This window comes from Peromyscus maniculatus, chromosome 7, assembly GCF_049852395.1.
Source record: "Peromyscus maniculatus bairdii isolate BWxNUB_F1_BW_parent chromosome 7, HU_Pman_BW_mat_3.1, whole genome shotgun sequence".
Classification (NCBI taxonomy): domain Eukaryota; kingdom Metazoa; phylum Chordata; class Mammalia; order Rodentia; family Cricetidae; genus Peromyscus; species Peromyscus maniculatus.
In genome coordinates, this window is record NC_134858.1 from 70,295,951 (window position 1) to 70,313,342 (window position 17,392).

Here is a 17,392-nt window from a genome sequence, read left to right on the forward strand (position 1 = left end):
CACAGTATTTTAAAATACATCTTGGAATTTGCCTCGCGTTTGGAATTTTATTTATTACTTGTGTGTGTGTAATTTGAGTGTGTGTGTGAGTGAAGACATGCACGTGACTTTGGAGGTCAGAAGACATCTCTGAGCTTGGCTCTCTCGCCACCTCTTTGTGGGTCAGACATAAGCTCCAGGCTTGCATAAAACAATCTAGAACCTGCCGAGACAGTTCATTGGACCCCCAATTTATTTTAAAGATTCATTTATTCATTATGTGTACAGTATGCCTGCAGGCCAGAAGAGGGCACCAGATCTCATTACAGATGGTTGTGAGCCACCTTGTAGTTTCTGGGAATTGAATTCAGAACCTTTGGAAGAGCATCCAGTGCTTTAAAAACCTCTGAGCCATCTCTCCAGCCCTGGGCCCAAAATTTTTAAAAGAAAATTGAAAAAAATTTTTTTCTGAGATAGGGTCTCACTGTGAACTGTGACTTTCCTGGGACTAGCTATGTAGACCAGACTGGCCTTGAACTCACGGAGATTCATCTACCTCTGCTTTCTGAGTGCTGGGATTAAAGGTGTGTGCCACCATTGCCGGGAGGCAGAGCCAGCCGAATCTCTGTGAGTTTGAGGCCAGCCTGGGCTACAGAGTGAGATCCAGGACAGGCTCTAAAGTTACACAGAGAAACCCTGTCTCTAAAAACCAACCAACCAAACAAACAAAAGGTGTGTGCCACCATGCCCAGGTACACAGCAAAAATTTTTAAGAGAGTTCAAATTAGCGGTTGAAGAGAGAGTTCAGAGGTCAGAGCACTAGTGCCTCTTTTTGGAGACCTGGGTTCAATTCCTAGCACCTGTTTGGTGGCTCACAACCATCTGTCACTCCAGTTTTCATCTCTGAGTGAACCAGGCACACATGCACTTACACACTTAAAGTAAAACTAAATATATCTCTTAAAAGAGTTAAAATGAGGAACCCTCTGATGAAAAATAAATGTAATGTGACGGTGGGTAAAATACTATTGTGAGGCTGGGATCACCCCGTTCTAATAAACTCAAGTAATGGAGACACTTTGAGTCTCTTTCTCCACTTCAGCAGAACCATGGGGGTGGGAGGCTGCTCTGGTGGCTGTGGTGGGTAGATGCTGCTGTTACACACCCTTCCTCGGCCTGCCAGCCTTCTTACCGCACCTCAGATTCCAACCCCGTTATTCCAGCTCCCAGCAGATTCTCAGGGGCCTGTTTCCCCACAGGTTGGAGGGGCATTACCTCAGTCTCTGGGCTGACTCCTTTCTGCTTGTGTTACTAACAGCGTTTTCCTGGCTCAGTTTCCCCATGGCCACTGTTCTGCCCATTTCTTTTCTCTGGGGTACTCTGCACCACGCTGACCTCGCTCACACCCAAGGTCGCAGTGAGCGCTAATCTCCAGTGCTCTCTGAGTACATATTTATTTTGTTTTATTAAAACAACAAGGAAATTTGGATGTGGCTGCAACTGGGGAACACTTGGTTTCAGTCAGGGAAAGGAGCCTCCTGCCTGCGTTGTTCAGTCCAAGGTTACGGCTGGTTTCCTTGGTTGTGCTCCGGGGAAACAGAAGGAAGACATTGCTGAAGGTGGACACAGGAACCTCTCTGAAGGTCCAGTGCCATCGCCAGCAACGTGCTTCTGGTGTCCACGTCCAGAGACAGCTCTCCTCGTCCACTCAGCACGGCACAGTCAGCAGTGGAGGCCGGCCTGAGACTGGATTCTTGAAGAAACGGCCCGGCGTTGGTTAGAGTCACTGGAGGAAAGGGAAACTAACTTTTGGGTTACGCTTGGAGCCAGAGGCTGCCCTGGACCGTTCCCTTGGCATCTCTCTCTTTTTTTTTTAAGATTTATTTATTTGTTATGTATACAGCATGTATGACTGCAAGCCAGAAGAGGGCACCAGATCTCATTTCGGATTGTTGTGAGCCACCATGTGGTTGCTGGGTATTGAACTCAGGACCTCTGGAAGATCAATCAGTGCTCTAAAACCTCTGAGCCAACTCTCCAGCCCCTCCCTTGGCATCTTTATTGCCTAGGGATTTTCAGAGTCCTCCCAAGTGCCTCAGTTGCTTTTTTTAAAATTTATTATTATTTTCCTTACTGTATTTTGTTGTGATGTTTGTGCATTTTTCAGTGTACCAACATTTTCTTTGCACACCATTTTCTCCCTCTTTTTTTGGAGAGAGGATTTTGCTCAGGCTCAGCTCTTAGAGAGCCACCTTCCTCTACCTCCTGAGTGCTGGGATTAAAGGTGTGTGCCACCATACCCTGCTCTGCTGTTGTATACGAGTCACAGTACTGATGACTGTCTTTTTTGCATTTTAATTTATTTATGTTTTTAGAGACGAGACTCCTGTTTAGATTAAAGGCATGCACCACCACACACAGCTATTTATTTTTAATTGATTGACTTCTTCCACAAAAGCACTAACATAAACATGTTACAGAAAGGAATGAACTAAAAACTCAAATTCTGCTGTTTGTCTTCATCTCTGCCTGCCTTGAGATTGCTTTGTTATTCTTGCTTTTTTACCACAAAAAAAATGTGAAACTTGACTATAAAAATGTCCTTGATGACTTCAGAATTTCTTTAAAATTAATTTTTTAGGTTAACATGCACACTAAGTCATTCCCTAATGTGTTCCAACATGTCTTTGTTCTCATGTCCCCTGCCCCAGCCCTCGTGGCACTCCCCACTCCCCCCCCCCCCACTGGTTCCCTTCCTTTGCTTTCTACTTTCTGACCCCACGGCTTTTCTTGCCCTCTCCATTGCCTGCCCCGTTCAGATCTCTTCCTGCTTACTGGTTGGATGAGTTGATTCTTTCAGAGGTTAGTTTTCGAGCACTTTGTGTTTATGAGGTGTCTTTGTGTTTGGGAGGTGTCTTATGATGTGACTGCACAAAGTTTACCCTCTCCACAGGTTCTCTTTTCTCTGGCAATGGATTTCTTTGCTCTTTAAAAGCTTTTTAATTTTATATCATCAACCCCATTTGTCAATTTTTTGTGATGATTTCTTACATAATTAGCATCTTCATTTTTTCCCTCGATGTTTATTTATTTATTTATTTATTTTCCCTGGAGCTGAGGACCTAACCCCAGGCCACCATGGAGCTAAATCCCCAACCCAATTAGCATCTTTATTAGCAGCAGAAAATCCTTGCCTGTGACTGCATCTTGAAGTGTGTTCCCTGGGCCCTTCACCTAATAGGTATTTGAATTTTTTGGTTAGATTTTTTTATTTTATTTTATGTGTACGAGTATGTTCCTTGCATGTATGCATGCAAAGCACTCGTGCCTGGTGCCCCTAGGTCAGAAGAAGGTATTAGGTCCTCTGGAACTCATTGTAAGCCACCATGTGGGTGCTGCTAACTGAACCCTGGTCCTCGGCAGGAGCAGCAAATGCTCTTAACGGATGAGTCAGCTCTCTCTGGCTCCACAGGTCTTTTGTTTTTTCTTTTTCTAATTACTAAAAAATTCTTGCTGGTATCTAGGAAATCTATTGGTTTTTGCATGTTGATTTTTCTGGTGGAGGTTTTTTTTTTTTTTTTTTTTTTTGTTTATTATATGTATATAGTGTTCTATCTGCACAAATCCCTGCAGGCCAGAAGAGGGCACCAGATCACATTACAGATTGTGAGCCACCATGTAGTTGCTGGGAATTGAATTCAGGACCTTTGGAAGAACAAGCAGTGCTCTTAACCTCTGAGCTATCTCTCTGGCCCCTGGTGGAGTTTTTCAGGCCTTTGAAATAAATGATCAGTCACCTGCAAGTAGCCACAATCTGACTTCTTCACTGCATCTTTTCTTTCGTCCTCTTATTGCCGCGGCCGAGGCTTCTAGTACTAAGCAGAGCAAGAGTGGAAAGTGGGCACCCTTGTCTTGCTCAAGATTTTCGAGACTGCTATCAGTTTAGCATAATGTTGGGTATAGGTTTGTTGTGGCAGCCTTTAATATGTTAGGGTATGTTCTTTCTACTAGTTTCTCAGGGAACTTTGCCAAAGGCCTTTCTACATTGGTTGAGATGATCACGTGATTTCTACCCTTAGGTCTACGTTTGTTCTGATTCAGCTCACTGATTTGCCCGTGTTGAATCAAGCTTGTTTTCAAGGGCTTCTACCCTCTGAGCTGTGCATCTCACCAGCCCCTTTCTGGGTTTCAAGAAAAGATTTATTTTAAATTTATGCTAAGGTGTGTAGGAGAATTGAGTGCGATGCCTACGGGGGTCAGAGGTGGAGGATTTCCTGGAGCTGGAGTTAAACCAGTTAGTTGTAAGCTACCTGATGTGGGAGCTGGGAACTGAACTCGGTCCTGGAGGAGCAGTAAGTGCTTTTAACCACTGAGCCATCTGAGTCCTTCCCTGCTTTTTAATATCAGCACCCTTACCTGTAAACTTGGCTCTTAGAACGTCCCTACTCATGCCCCAAAGCCTGCTAAGACATGCTTCATCATCATTTGACCCAAAGCCCTTTTGGTTTCCTCCGAGTTCATCAATGATACAGTGGTGGTTATTCAAGAGTGTCTCAGAGTGTGCGTGTGTAATTTCTTAATTTCTGGGTGTTCTTCTTGCACTGACTTCTATTCTAATTGCACTATGGTCTGGTAAGATACAAGAGCTTACATTGATTGTTTTGTATTTGGTAAGACTTAATTCATAGCTTAGAATGAGATTCTATTTTAGAGATGGTTCAAGGGCTGCTGAGAAGAATGTATATCCTGTATCTTTTGGATAGAATATCCTGTGGGTATCAGTTAAGTCAGTTTGATCAGTGACATACATTAACTCTGTGCTATCCGTGTTGATGTTTAGTTTCGATGATGTTTCTAGAAGTGAGGAGTACTGAGTAAATCGCCCACGGTTACTGTCGGTCTGACCCTTTATGTCCTTTTGTGTTCGTTTTATGGGATTGGGAGCCTTAGTATTTGCTGTCAATGCATTTACAAATATTACATCTTCTTGATGAATTGTTGCCCTTCTTAGTATGTAGTCATCTTAAAAAAACAAAACCAGAAAGAGCTGACTAATTTGGCAGGAGGTCTACTTTGTCAGATACTGGAAGAACTGTAGAGTTTGCTTTGTTTCAACTCACTGTGTAGACTGTGCACCATCCTTTGTTTGGAGAAGGAGGTGGGCATTTTGTTTGGTTTGTTTTTGAAACCGATCATTAGATCTAGTTTTAAAACCGGTCAGCCAGTCTGTGTCTCTTTGTTGATGAGTTGAAGCCAGTTACAGTTAAGCTTATTATAGAGAGACCTGTACTGATTTCTGTAATTTTGTGGTTGGTTGGATTGCTGTTTTTCTTTACTTGCTCCCTGTTAGTATCAGGGTGCCCCTGTGTACTGTTAGACATGATGGGTTCCTTCCTAGCTCTCTATTGTTCATCTGGTCCTCTTCTGAAGTTATTCCTTCTGGTGCTATTGTGAGTGACTGTCTTTCCACCCCCTGTATGTAAAGCATCTTCTCTAACGCTGCCTTGATGATCGTGAATTGCTTGTGTGGAAATGTCCTTGTTTCTTCCCCAGAGTAGACTGCTTTGCAGGTCTAGCACTCTTGATTGGTGTGCACTTACTTTCAGGACGTAGAATGTATCTTTCCACACTTTCCTGGTTCCAAGCTTGCTAATGAGAGAACTGGTATTATTCTGATGTTTCTGCCATAGGTGAACTTTTTTTTTCTTACAGCTTTTCATGTTAATTCTTTGTATTCATGTGTAAGACGAAGATCAGGAATAGGCCAAGCCACAGCCAACCTCTTCTCACCAATACCTCAGTATCCAAGAGATCTACTTCCTGTGTACCCACGCCTCTATGCCTTTCTGTTCTGCCTCCTCATTTCTTCTCTCTATCCATCACTTCCTTTTCCTGCCCAGCTCTGTCACTTTCTGTCTGTCTGTACAGATCTCCAGACCTTTATGGTTAGTGGTGGGATTAAAGGTATGTACCACCACGCCTGGCTCCGTTCCCAGTGTAGACTTGAACTCACAGAGATTCAGACGGATCCCTGCCTCCTGAGTGATAGGATGAAAGGTGTGTGCAACCATTGTCGGACCTCTACGTTTGCTATAGTGGCTGGTATAGCCACTGATCCTTACATAAACTTCAATCGTGCACAGTATTTTGGGGGTCACAATATATCACCACATTCGTGTGTGTGTGTGTGTGTGTGTGTGTGTGTGTGTGTGTGTGTGTGTGTGTTTAGATGTGTGACCGTTCAGAGGATGGAATATGAACCATTCTTATTTGAAGAAGAGCCCCCCCCCCTTTCGTTGACTGATGTGATGGTTATCTTTGTCAGCTTAATACAATGTAAAGTCTGCTAGACAGTGGTGGCACACACCTTTAATCTCAGCACTTGGGGAGGCAAAGGCAGGCAGATCACTGAGTTTGAGGCCAGCTTGGCCTACAAAGTGAGTTCCAGAATACTCAAGAATTCACAGAGAAACCTTGTTTCTGAGCTTCCCCACCATCAAATGCAATGTAAAGCCACTTGGGAAGAGAGTCTCAATGAAAGATTATCTAGATTGAGCTGGTTTGTTGGCATGTCTGTGGGGGATTGTCTTGATTATTAATTGATGTAGGAAGATCCAGCCCACTGTGAGTGTCGTCATGCCCTACAAAGACAATCCTAATATATATAAGTATAGTGCCTGGGACTAACATGTTTGTATAGTGAATACTATATCCACTGACCTCCCTCCAAAATATATTGTTTGCCTTTTGAGACAGCGTCTCACTGGGTAGGCCTGCCTGGCCTGGGACTCATTCTGTATAGCAGACTGGTGTAGAACTCCCAGAGATCTGCATGCCTCTGACTCCAGAGTGGTGGAGCTAAAGGCATGTACCATCATGCTCTTCTTACATGTATTTTTATGTAGCATCTTCAACCTCTGGTATATTTAACAAAATAGTTTCGTTTATATTTGGTATTAAGTAGATTTTTTAACTACGGAAATATTTCAGTAAAAATGGAAGATAGTAGCTTTGAAAAAGTCTACATATTGTTACAATAACAAAAAGTGTTTGAACTCAGGAGACCATGGGTGAGGTGAGTCTGGCCTCTGAATTTCACAGCATAACAGGTCAACAAGCGGCCACATTTTGAAGATGTTTCTTGGCGTCTGTGGCTAGATGTTCGTGTTTTTAAAGAAAGGTTGTTTCTCTTAGGTCCTTCCGCAGCAGCACCGTCTCCTGTTCGAAGTGTTTGATGAAAATCGTTTGGTAAGTGGAGCTACACTGCATGAGTGCGAAGGATGCGTGGAGGGTGGACCTCGGGAGAGGGGGAGGAGAGACAGAAGGGCTGCTTATGGAGGGGCCTGGAGTTGATCCAGCCATTCTCTTCTGTTCCCGCCCACCTCTCCTGGTGGTCTAGACTGTAAAGTTTCCCTCAAAGCCTATGTGACAGAAGATGGAGGAGGGGAATCCGCTCTTGTTTTCCATGCCATGTCCTCTGAATCTTGAATGTCTGTACTTGTGTGTATTAACCACAGTGTTGTATCTCCCCCCCATCCCCTTGTGTGTGTGTATGTGTGTCCACTGGTTTCCGTGGAGGTCAGAGAACAACCTCTGGTGTCATTCCTCAGGAGACTCACAGCTTTTGTTTAGAGACAGGGTCACATTGGTTTGGAGCTCTGCTAGGTCGGCAAGGCTGGCTATACCTCAGCGTGTCCTGGAACCTGCCTAGCTCCACCTCCTGTCTCCTAGTGCTGGGATTATAAGTGTATACCACTACACCCATCATTTCACTGGGAATCAGTACTCAGGTCCTCATACTTGTAAGGCATCCCTATGGTAGCTTTTCTTTAGGTTACCTGGGCTCTGTTCCAGTGTCCAGCCACTCTCTTATCCCGACTCATTTACAAGCCTTTCCACACTAGGGGATGAGCATCATTCACAAAGGCCCCAGCAAAGCCAACCGGTATTGCTTTTGTTGTTTTTGAGACAGGGTCTCCGTAAGTATCCCCTGCTGTCCTGAACTCACTGTGTAGGTCAGGCTAGCCGTGAACTTGCAGTGACTCTCCTGTTACTGTCTTCGAAGTGCTGGGATTATGGGCCTGAATCTCCGTGCTCAGCCTGGTTTCATTTTTATTAAACGATCATTCTGCCTCCTGCCTTCCTGAAAAAACATCTGGAAGCTCTGTAGTTCTCCTGCTTTTCCCTCTTTCGGATGCATTTTCAAACTTTCCCCCAGCTGGCTTACATTTATATTTTATACCTGTAAGGTCTGAACATGTGGGTTGCGTTAGCTTTCCAGCTCACTGACACAATAACTGAGAAATCCGTCTGAAGGAATGAAGACTTAACTTGGCTCATGCTCTTAAGGGTTTTAGTCCATGGGCACTTAGGACTTACGTGGGGGCCTGTGATGAGACAGAGCATCATGGGAGAAATGTGTGGTGAAACAGAACTGCTCACCTTTGTAGTGGCAGGGGCGGGTGTCACTTTCGTAATGGAGTCCCATTTAGATGTGAATATATAAAAGAATCCCTTGATGAGATCAGTGCTCTCATGGTCCAGTCACATCCCAACTCTGAACAGTGGTGCGAAAGATCAATTTTGCACATGAGCTTATGCACACAGAATCAAATCTTAACACATAAGACATAGTGTTAAGGATCCAGTCTGTTTTGGTTATCTGATATAAACACCAAAAGAGGAATGAAATGATCTGAATCACTCTGTTTTTTTTTTTTAATTTTTAATTTTTTTATGTATATTGGTGTTTTCCTGTGGAATTGTAGTTACAGTTTTGAGCTACTATATGGGTGCTGGGAATTGAACCCAGGTCCTCTGGAAGAGCAGTCAGTGGTCTTAACCTCTGAGCCATCTCTTCACCCCCCTGAATCACTTTTTTAACTAACAAAGAAACTGAATTTGAGGGCTGGAGAGACGGCTTAGTGATTAAAAGTGCCAGCCCTACAATCGTGACACTTGGAGTCTGGATCTCAGAACCAGGATGGCAGACCAGGTGTCCTGTGAGTGCCAATAACCCCTGCTCAGAGGGGAGTGGAGCCAGGAGGATGGCCTCCGATTGCTGGAAGCCTACCAGAGAAACCATGAGGCCTGGGCTAGGGAGGTGACTGCCTTAAAAGAAGCAAGTGGGAGTGACAGAGGACACCCACACTGTGTGTGTATCTGCACATACGTGTATACGTAAACTCACATAGACACACACATGAACAAATAGATAATTTTTAATGAAACTGCTTTAGAATAAAAGAATCTATTGTTAAATTGCATAACTTTTTTTTTTCTTTTCAAGAAATAGCAATTGAGTCTGGCCTGGTGACACATGCCTGTAATCCTAGCACTCTGAAAGCCGAGGCTGGGATATTGAGAGTTCGTTCGAGGCCAGCCTGTACTAATGTTGGGAGACCCTGTCTCAAAAAATAATTAGAAGCAGGAAATTAGGGTTGTACTAGTGACTGAAGATATTGCAATCTTGACATCACAATAGTCAATGGACATTTTTACCAAGGGGCCTCTGTCTTACCAACAGGCAGTGTGCACAGTAAGATCTTATGGTACATGTGGTTTCAGTGGCTTATATGGGCATTTCTAAAACCTTTTGGCTTTTTGCTTGTATTTTTGCTTTTTACTGTGATACAGGAATTTTTTTACTTTTCTCTTGTCAGTCGGTTATCCTGTGATGCCAGGTGAAATTGAGTCTTGGTGTGTTTTTTTAAAGGCTTATTATTTATCTCTGTGTGGCGTTTGCATTCTTAAGTGTGGAGGCCAAAGGAAGGTATCAGACCTATTGGAGCCAGAGTCACAGACATTTACAGGACACCTGACTGATTATGTATGTGTGGACTTCTGAACTCTGGTTTTTCATGATGTCGAAGCAAGCATTCTTAACCACCTCTACAGCCCTGATGATTTATTTTTACGCTATGAAATGTACATATGAATAAGAATACACAGTGCAAATACATTTAGTAGACAGACAAATGTCTGTACAAGTGCTTCAGCTGAACATCTGCAGCTCAAAGGCCTCCTGTGCTCTTTCCCGCACTGGCCCTTTTTCTTCCCCCATATGTGCTGGCACTATCCTAACTTTTCTGTTTAATACTCTTTTGCTTTCTAAAATATTTTATTATGTACATATATATGTATCTTTAAAAATATTATTTCCTTTTGCATATTTTTAAAAGGTTTGATTCATATTTTAAAAATGATGTATATATGTGTTTATGTGTCTGTGCACATAAAGTGCAGTGCCCATGGAGGCCAGAAGATGGCATCAGATCGCCGGAAGTAGAATTACAGGCATTTGTGAGCTGCCTGCCATGGGTGTTGGGAACTGAACTCAGTCCTCAGCAGCAAGGCCTCTTAATAGCCAAGCCATCTCTCTAGCTCCCTTTTGCATATTTTTAAACTTATACACCTCTGAGGGTGTTTCTGACAGGCTTTTTCCTTAGTGTTGTAAGCACCTCTGAGGGTGTTTCTGACAGGCTTTTTCCTTAGTGTTGTATTTGTGAGATTGACCTACAGTGACACATTTTTTTACCCAAAGTTTTCCATCACCTGCAGGTCATAGTACCATCCTTTATGCATTAACCCTCCGTGTGGAGTATCAGACTTGGTCTGAATTGCTTTCCTTGTTACTGATTGATAGGTGTCCTTGCTCTGTGTTCTTGTGCTCATGTCTGAGTGCATCTCTAGGCTGGGGATTGGGAGCTGAAGTTCTGATTACTTGGACTGCCTGGTGCTCGGTATGTACTACTTTAGGCAAGGTTGTTGAATGTCATCCATAAAGAAGGACAGCTCCTGCTATCTACTGTGCCTGGCTGTCTAGTCCTTCCTTGCAGTGACTGTCACGGGTGTGACTGTTTCTTCACTGCCAACATCGATGTTTGTCTAACACTGTGTGGTGCTGTACTGTGTGCCATGGTGAGCTGGGAGGGTCAGAGAAATGTCTTTGGTTTTAGTGATTGAACACTTAAAGACGATAAATGTGGCACTTACAACTTTGATGCTTTTTTAAAAAACCTGTTTTTATTCTTATGTGTGTATGTACAGCTGTGTGCAGTGCCCACAGAGGGCAGAAGAGGGTATTGGATCCCCTGAGGCAGGAGTTAAAGAGAGTTGTGAGCTTCCCAGCATGGGCTCTGGGAACTGAACTCTGGTTTTCTACAAGAGCAGTGTGCAGTCTTAAATGGCACATCATCCTTCCGGGCAGCTCCAAATAATTAAAATGTTAAGGAAAACCAAAGCCATGTATTAATAAGGATGTAATAGATCCCACTCCAAGGACTCTGTAGTTCTGTAGGGTTTTGTCTCTGATTGGCACGTTAGTGGTAACCCTAGGCAAATCAGAAAGTGTTCTCTCACTTTAGAAAATGAGGATTCAGAAACGGCATGGATGTGCATTCCTGTCATCCCAGCCTTTGGGAAGCAGAGGCAGGAGGATCCAAATTTCAAGCTTGTCCTCAGGTACATAAGGAGCAATGGAGTCAGCTTGGGCCAATAGGAGATCTATCTCCCCCCCCAAAAAAATTATTTAAAATAAAAAAGCAGATGTCAGTATTTGCCTTGCTTGTCTCATATAAGACAATGGCTCTGAAAACACTCAGAAAAATCTTTTTTCCTCCAAAACAAGATTGTAGCAGGAATCTTAGAGAGTCTTATTAATAAAACAAACCCAGAGCAAAGTATTGGGGTGAAGCTGAGAGAGACAGAACAAGCCACAGCTACCTCACCTCTCCGGATCCTCAGCTGGTCCTGTTTCCTCAGACTAGAGGCCTCTGAATCCTCATCCTGAATGGGACTCAGCTGAACTGTGCTGCTAGAAGCCTAAAAGCTTAACCAGCCAAATGCTTAACCAGCCAAATGCTTCTAGTTTCTGGTCTTCACGCCTTATATACCTTTCTCATTTCTGCCCTCACTCCCTGGGATTAAAGGCTCACTTTCTGGGATTAAAGGCGTGATGAGTCACCATGCTTGTCTGTATCCTTGAACACATGGATTTCTGCCTCTGGAATGCTAGGATTAAAGGCGTGTGCTACCACTGCCTATCCTTTATGTTTAATATTGTGGCTGCTCTGTCTCTGACCCCAGATAAGTTTATTAGCATGCACAATATTTGGGGGAACACAATGCCACACAAGATCTCACTATGTAGCTCTCTGTTCTGAAACCAGACTGGCTCGAACTCACCGACATTTGCCTGTCTCTCCCTCCCAAACAAGTGTTGGGATTAAAGTCCAGCTGTTTCTATTTAATATTTATTTATTGAGTCAAGGTTTCATGTATGTATCTCAGTCTGACGTCAAGTTCCTTTGGCATTTGAGGATGCTGCCCAGTGCGATATGCTTTCACACCTCGGGCATTTGTGGAGTTGAAGTTCAGATTCTGGGCTTCTTGGATGTTAGATAAGCAGTCCGCCAACTGAACCTCATCCCCAGCCTCAGAAATGTCTTCATGATGATACAGATTTAAAACATTTAATTGCAGGTGGTGGTGGCACACACCTTTAATCCACCACTTGGGAGGCAGAGCCAGGCGGCTCTCTGTGAGTTTGAGGCTAGCCTGGTCTACAGATGAGATCCAGGACAGGCACCAAAATCATACGGAGAAACCATTTCTCCAATAAACAAACAAAACCGTCATTTAACTTTTAGTGTGGTACCCATTCTTATGTTAGGTGTATCTGTTTTGTTGATCCTCATGTGTGCTGTAGAAATAGAGCTTTTTCTTTTTTTTTAAGATTTATTTATTATGTATACAGTGTTCTGCCTGCACATATGTCTGCAGGCCAGAAGAGGGCGCCAGATCTCTTTGCAGATGGTTGGGAGCCACCATGTGGTTGCTGGAAATTGAACTCAGGACCTCTGGAAGAACAGCCAGTGCTCTTAACTACTGTGCCATCTCTCCAGCCCGAAATAGAGCTTTTTCAAGAAGTGAATGTGAGCAGCTATCAGGGCCAGTGGTGTGATGAGCACCACCCATACAATAGTACATAACTGAAGTTTAGAAATCCTCTGATGCGGTGGGAGCCATAGCCACCATAGCATCCAGCCACAGACCTCCATCACTGTAAATGTCTGTCCTTGAAACTGACTTGCTTAGCAAATCTCTTTGGAAAAGTAGGGTGGAGAGTACAAGTACAATTTTAAGTAGAAATAATTTCCAGTCATCTGGAAAGTGTTTCCTGAATCATACATGATACTTGCTTTTAAGAAAAAATGGGGCTACACTCCTTTTTTTTTGGCTGATTTTAACCATGATCTTAGTTACATACACCGGGGTTATGTGCCTTCAGGATGATGTGCCTGAAAACAAAATAAAATAAAATAAAATAAAATAAAATAAAATGGTGCGCAGGTACCTGTGTATCATTAGTTTCCGAGCCAACCTGCACACCTCTGCCACTGAAGGCTTATTGGTAGACACTGTGCTTCTGAGACTTAGTAGTTATTCTCACTGGGATCTGATAGGGGGAGATATTGTGGGACTGGTTGTACAAGCTGATGGGTCTGGAGGCTGGGGAAGCGACATGAACGTAGGAGGATTTCTCTAGGGAAGACAGGCAGATCCTTTTAGGGGCTGGAGAAATGGCCTTGTGGTTAAGAGTAGGTGCAGATGATCCGAGCGTGGCTCTTAGTACCCACAACAAGCAGCACACTGGAACTAGCTCCAGAGGGCTCTTGTGCCTCTGAGGATACAGCACTTACATACATATGCGGGAGCGTGCGCGCGCGCGCGCACACACACACACGTAATGAAAAATATTAAAAATAAATCTTAAAACCAAACAAGCCAGGCAGTGGTGGCACATGCCTTTAATCCAGCACTCTGGAGGCAGAGGCTGGTGGATCTCTGTGAGTTCAAGGCCAGCCTGGTCTACAGAGTGAGATCCAGGACCGCCAAGGCTACATAGAGAAACCCTGTCTCAATAAACTTTAAAAAGAAAAAAAAGATTAAAAAGAAACAAACAAAATTGCCCCTTTGAGAAACCTGTCTGCTCTCTTGAGGCCTTCAGCTGACTGGATAAGGTTCACTCACTGTGGAAGGCCATCTGCTTTTACTAAAAGACCCCTGGTTTTCATCTCACATCTTTAGAAATACTGTCAGCTATGTGTAGATTGGAACTTAACCAAAAACCCAAGTGTCATAATGTGGTCAAATACGTACCACAGTAGATACCAGTCCTCAAGGTTTATCTACCGTTAGCTGTTGTACCCCAGAGACCACCTAGAGACCAAATCTGATTCAAAAGCAAAGAGTCTTTTTTACTGTTTTCAGTTAACCCAGGCCTCTGTGCGTCTGATGCAGCAGCAGAGCAGGAGCGACCGAGTAGCAACAGACAGGGATTTTACAGAGAGGAAAGCAAGGGGCGAGGCCTTTGGGTCTGCAGACTACATCGGAGCAGCCTCAGGATCGGTTATGTGAGTGGCAGTCATGTTAGTAGCTTTTAATTGGCTAGGTTGAGGGTTACAGTTACCCATTTTGGGGGAGGCCTGGACAAGTCCCAGGCTTTGTCCTTGAGCTGCTGTGGAGGCTGGCTGGCCTAGCATGTACTGACTGGGGGCTGGTTCAGTGGCCCAGTCTTGGTACGTCCTGTCTCCTTGTCCATGCTGGCCAGGGCATCAGTGATTAATTGTCTTTTGTTCCTGGCCCTCTCAGAAACTGCTTGCTCAGTCTCAGGAAACTGAAATTGAGGCCTGATCTCTGAGAGAAGACTGAGCAGCCTGTCATGGCGTCTGCTTGGGCCTTCCATTAATGTCACCTAGAGCTGTCCACACAGTGTAGATGATTACTGTAGTCTTTGGAAATAAACAGTGCTCAAACAGCTCAGAGTCAGGCCAGCCTCAGGGCACTGTCTACCAGCCAGTGACCAAAGAGCTCAGAGCAAGGCCCCAGCCTCAGTCCTCAGCTCAGGCACTGTCCCGTGCTTTCCAGACTCTGGATTTCAACAGGAAGAGCTCAGAGCCCTCCCAGATGAGAACGGCCAGCACATCCCGTTCCTCCAGCTTGAGGTCAGTTGGCACTGGCCTGCTAACTGCCCTGTGGCTCCTCCACTGCCTTAGACCTGAGCCCACGAAGCAGGGGATTCAGCATTTTGGAATTTCAACACATGATTGTCTCGCCTGACTCCTCTTTGGCTAATTTCTCCCTAAATTCTTCAAGCATCATTGCTTGTCTTCTGCCTGTAGAACTTTTAAATAGTCCTTTAGAGGTTGCAACTAGATTATCTTTTTGGTTGTTGATACAATATCTCATGTAGCCCAGGCTGTCCTCAGACTTGCCATTTTTTGCAAGATGACTTTGAACTTCTTATCCTTCTGTTTTCACCTCCTGAATGCTGGTGACAGGCCCGTGCCACCATACCAGGTTTATAGGGTGCTAGGGACCCATGCTTCCTTCATGTTAGGCCAGCAATCTACCCGCTGAGTTACATTCCCAGCCCTGGATCAGCTTCAACAAACAAAACCCACCAAGCTAGAAGAACGAATTGGGTGTTGAGGGTGGCTGCAGTGCCAGTATCTGCCCATCACCCCACCCTCTCCCTCCCCCTGGAGTAACTTGGTGCCTGTTTTATCCTCAATAGGATGTGGGGGGTGGTGAGGAGCCTGGTTGTGGTCTTCACAGTCTGGAAGCTCAAGGTCTTTTGCAAAGCTGTGTGTCGAGGAGAAAAACTTGTCAAGTGCCGGGATAAGACTTACATACTGTAAGTTTTATCCCGAGGCCTGCTGTACTTAGATCTTCCCGTTATCCTATTACAAGTGACCTATTTAAGATGGCAGACTCCTAACTTAATCTAAAAAAATAGTTAAAAGGAAGAAGTAAGATTAGGACTTGTTCTTCTTTACAGAAAAATAATAATCAAGGAGTATTTACTGAAGTCTGTAAAGGCATAATGTATTAAACTAGAGCATAATTATATGTTCTAGTTTATATTTAATTTACATATAATATATATAGTTTATATATAATTATATTATGCACCTTCTAAAGTGTGATGTCTTATTCCAGTCAAATAAAATTTAACAAATTCTAGTTTATTATGGCTTACCTGGTTAAAAAGACTATTAGAAAATTGGGATTAAAAACAGGTCTAACTTAAGCAGTTTTCTTTTTTAAACAAAAGTAGGAGTATATGTTTTACATATTTGCTTTTACCTAGGGAAAAAATACCTTACTTAGAAAAATACAACTTGGGTGTAGTACCATGAGGTATAAACAACTGAACCATTTTCTTTTTACTTTTCCTATGAATGAGCCAGTATATATATATTTTATTTTTGCTGGAGTTTTCACTGTAAAATTCAGGTAAGGAGTTTAAATATACCCTAGAGTATTATTTAAAAATAAATTTGTTTCTTTCAAACTGAATACCAACATTGGTCTCTGACATTTAGGAGAGAAATTAAAATATTAAACTTTTATTGCCAAGTAAGCAAAATACAGTAAAGGTTAAGTAAACACAAATCAGAAATATATATCTATATATACACAGAATCACAACCTCTGAAGGACAGGCCGTCTACTGTTCTCTGCTGTGAGCGTTTTATCAGCACTTGTAATTCCACCGCAAAGGCAGTGCCAGCAGGCAAAAATGTCAACAAGTGCCCGCCTTGTTTATAGAATGGAATAGGTGCCCTGGGTTGGGTTTCTTTGGAGGTGTCTAACAGCTGCGTGGGTTGTTTCAAAGCACCGGTAGGGGCCAGCAGAGACCTCTTTCAGAACAGAATTGGCATTGAGATATGTTTATTTGATGTGTTAAATCCTCTTTAGACTTCTTTCCTTACCACAACACTCTTTAAGTGAATGAATTGCACACAGTGGAATAAAATGTCCAGTGTGTCCAAACTATATTGGGGTATAGCTTTTCTGTCTAATCTGCATATATTTTTAATGGAATGTTTGCCTAGTCTATTTCTTGGCAAGGTTTTAATAGTCAAATATAAATGGCTTCATTTAAAGACTGTACTTCTTGGCTGCAGCAAGCCTGAAAATTACAGGACAAAATGGTTGGTTAAAGCTTCTCTTCGGCCACTTTTTAAATTTCCCCTTGAGGAGGTTATTCAGTGTTTACAGCAGTGTTATGAGGCCCATTTTGTAGTTCAGTTTGTCAACTTTCACTTTCATAATTGTGTTTTGCTAAAATATCTGTTTAATTTAACACTTTCATTCCTCCCCCCAATTTTCATACTTCCAAAAGTATTCAAGTGTTTACACTTACTCTTTAAAAAGTATTACAGTCCATATTCCCAGCATTAACTAACCTGACTAAATTCCTCAGTACGGCTATTTGGAAAGTCAACCTTCAGTTTGATACTCAATCACACGGGTTTTATTCTTACCCACTTCCTGTAATCCTATACCTTTGGGTGAAAATATTCGTGGTCAGGATCACTGGAGAAAGTGTAGGCACTGAGAT

The 17,392-nt window shown here is 43.3% G+C and overlaps 1 protein-coding gene across 7 annotated transcripts in view; it reads left to right on the plus strand.

Annotated features, from left to right (window-relative positions):
- The window catches only part of Nedd4 (NEDD4 E3 ubiquitin protein ligase), a 91,798-nt gene that overhangs the window by 15,345 nt on the left and 59,061 nt on the right, over positions 1-17,392 (plus strand). For all 7 annotated transcript variants that reach the window (XM_076576657.1, XM_076576658.1, XM_076576660.1 and 4 more), the window contains exon 6: positions 7,174-7,227. In XM_076576657.1, the coding sequence (XP_076432772.1) occupies positions 7,174-7,227 (54 nt within the window). The remainder of the gene's footprint in view (positions 1-7,173; positions 7,228-17,392) is intronic.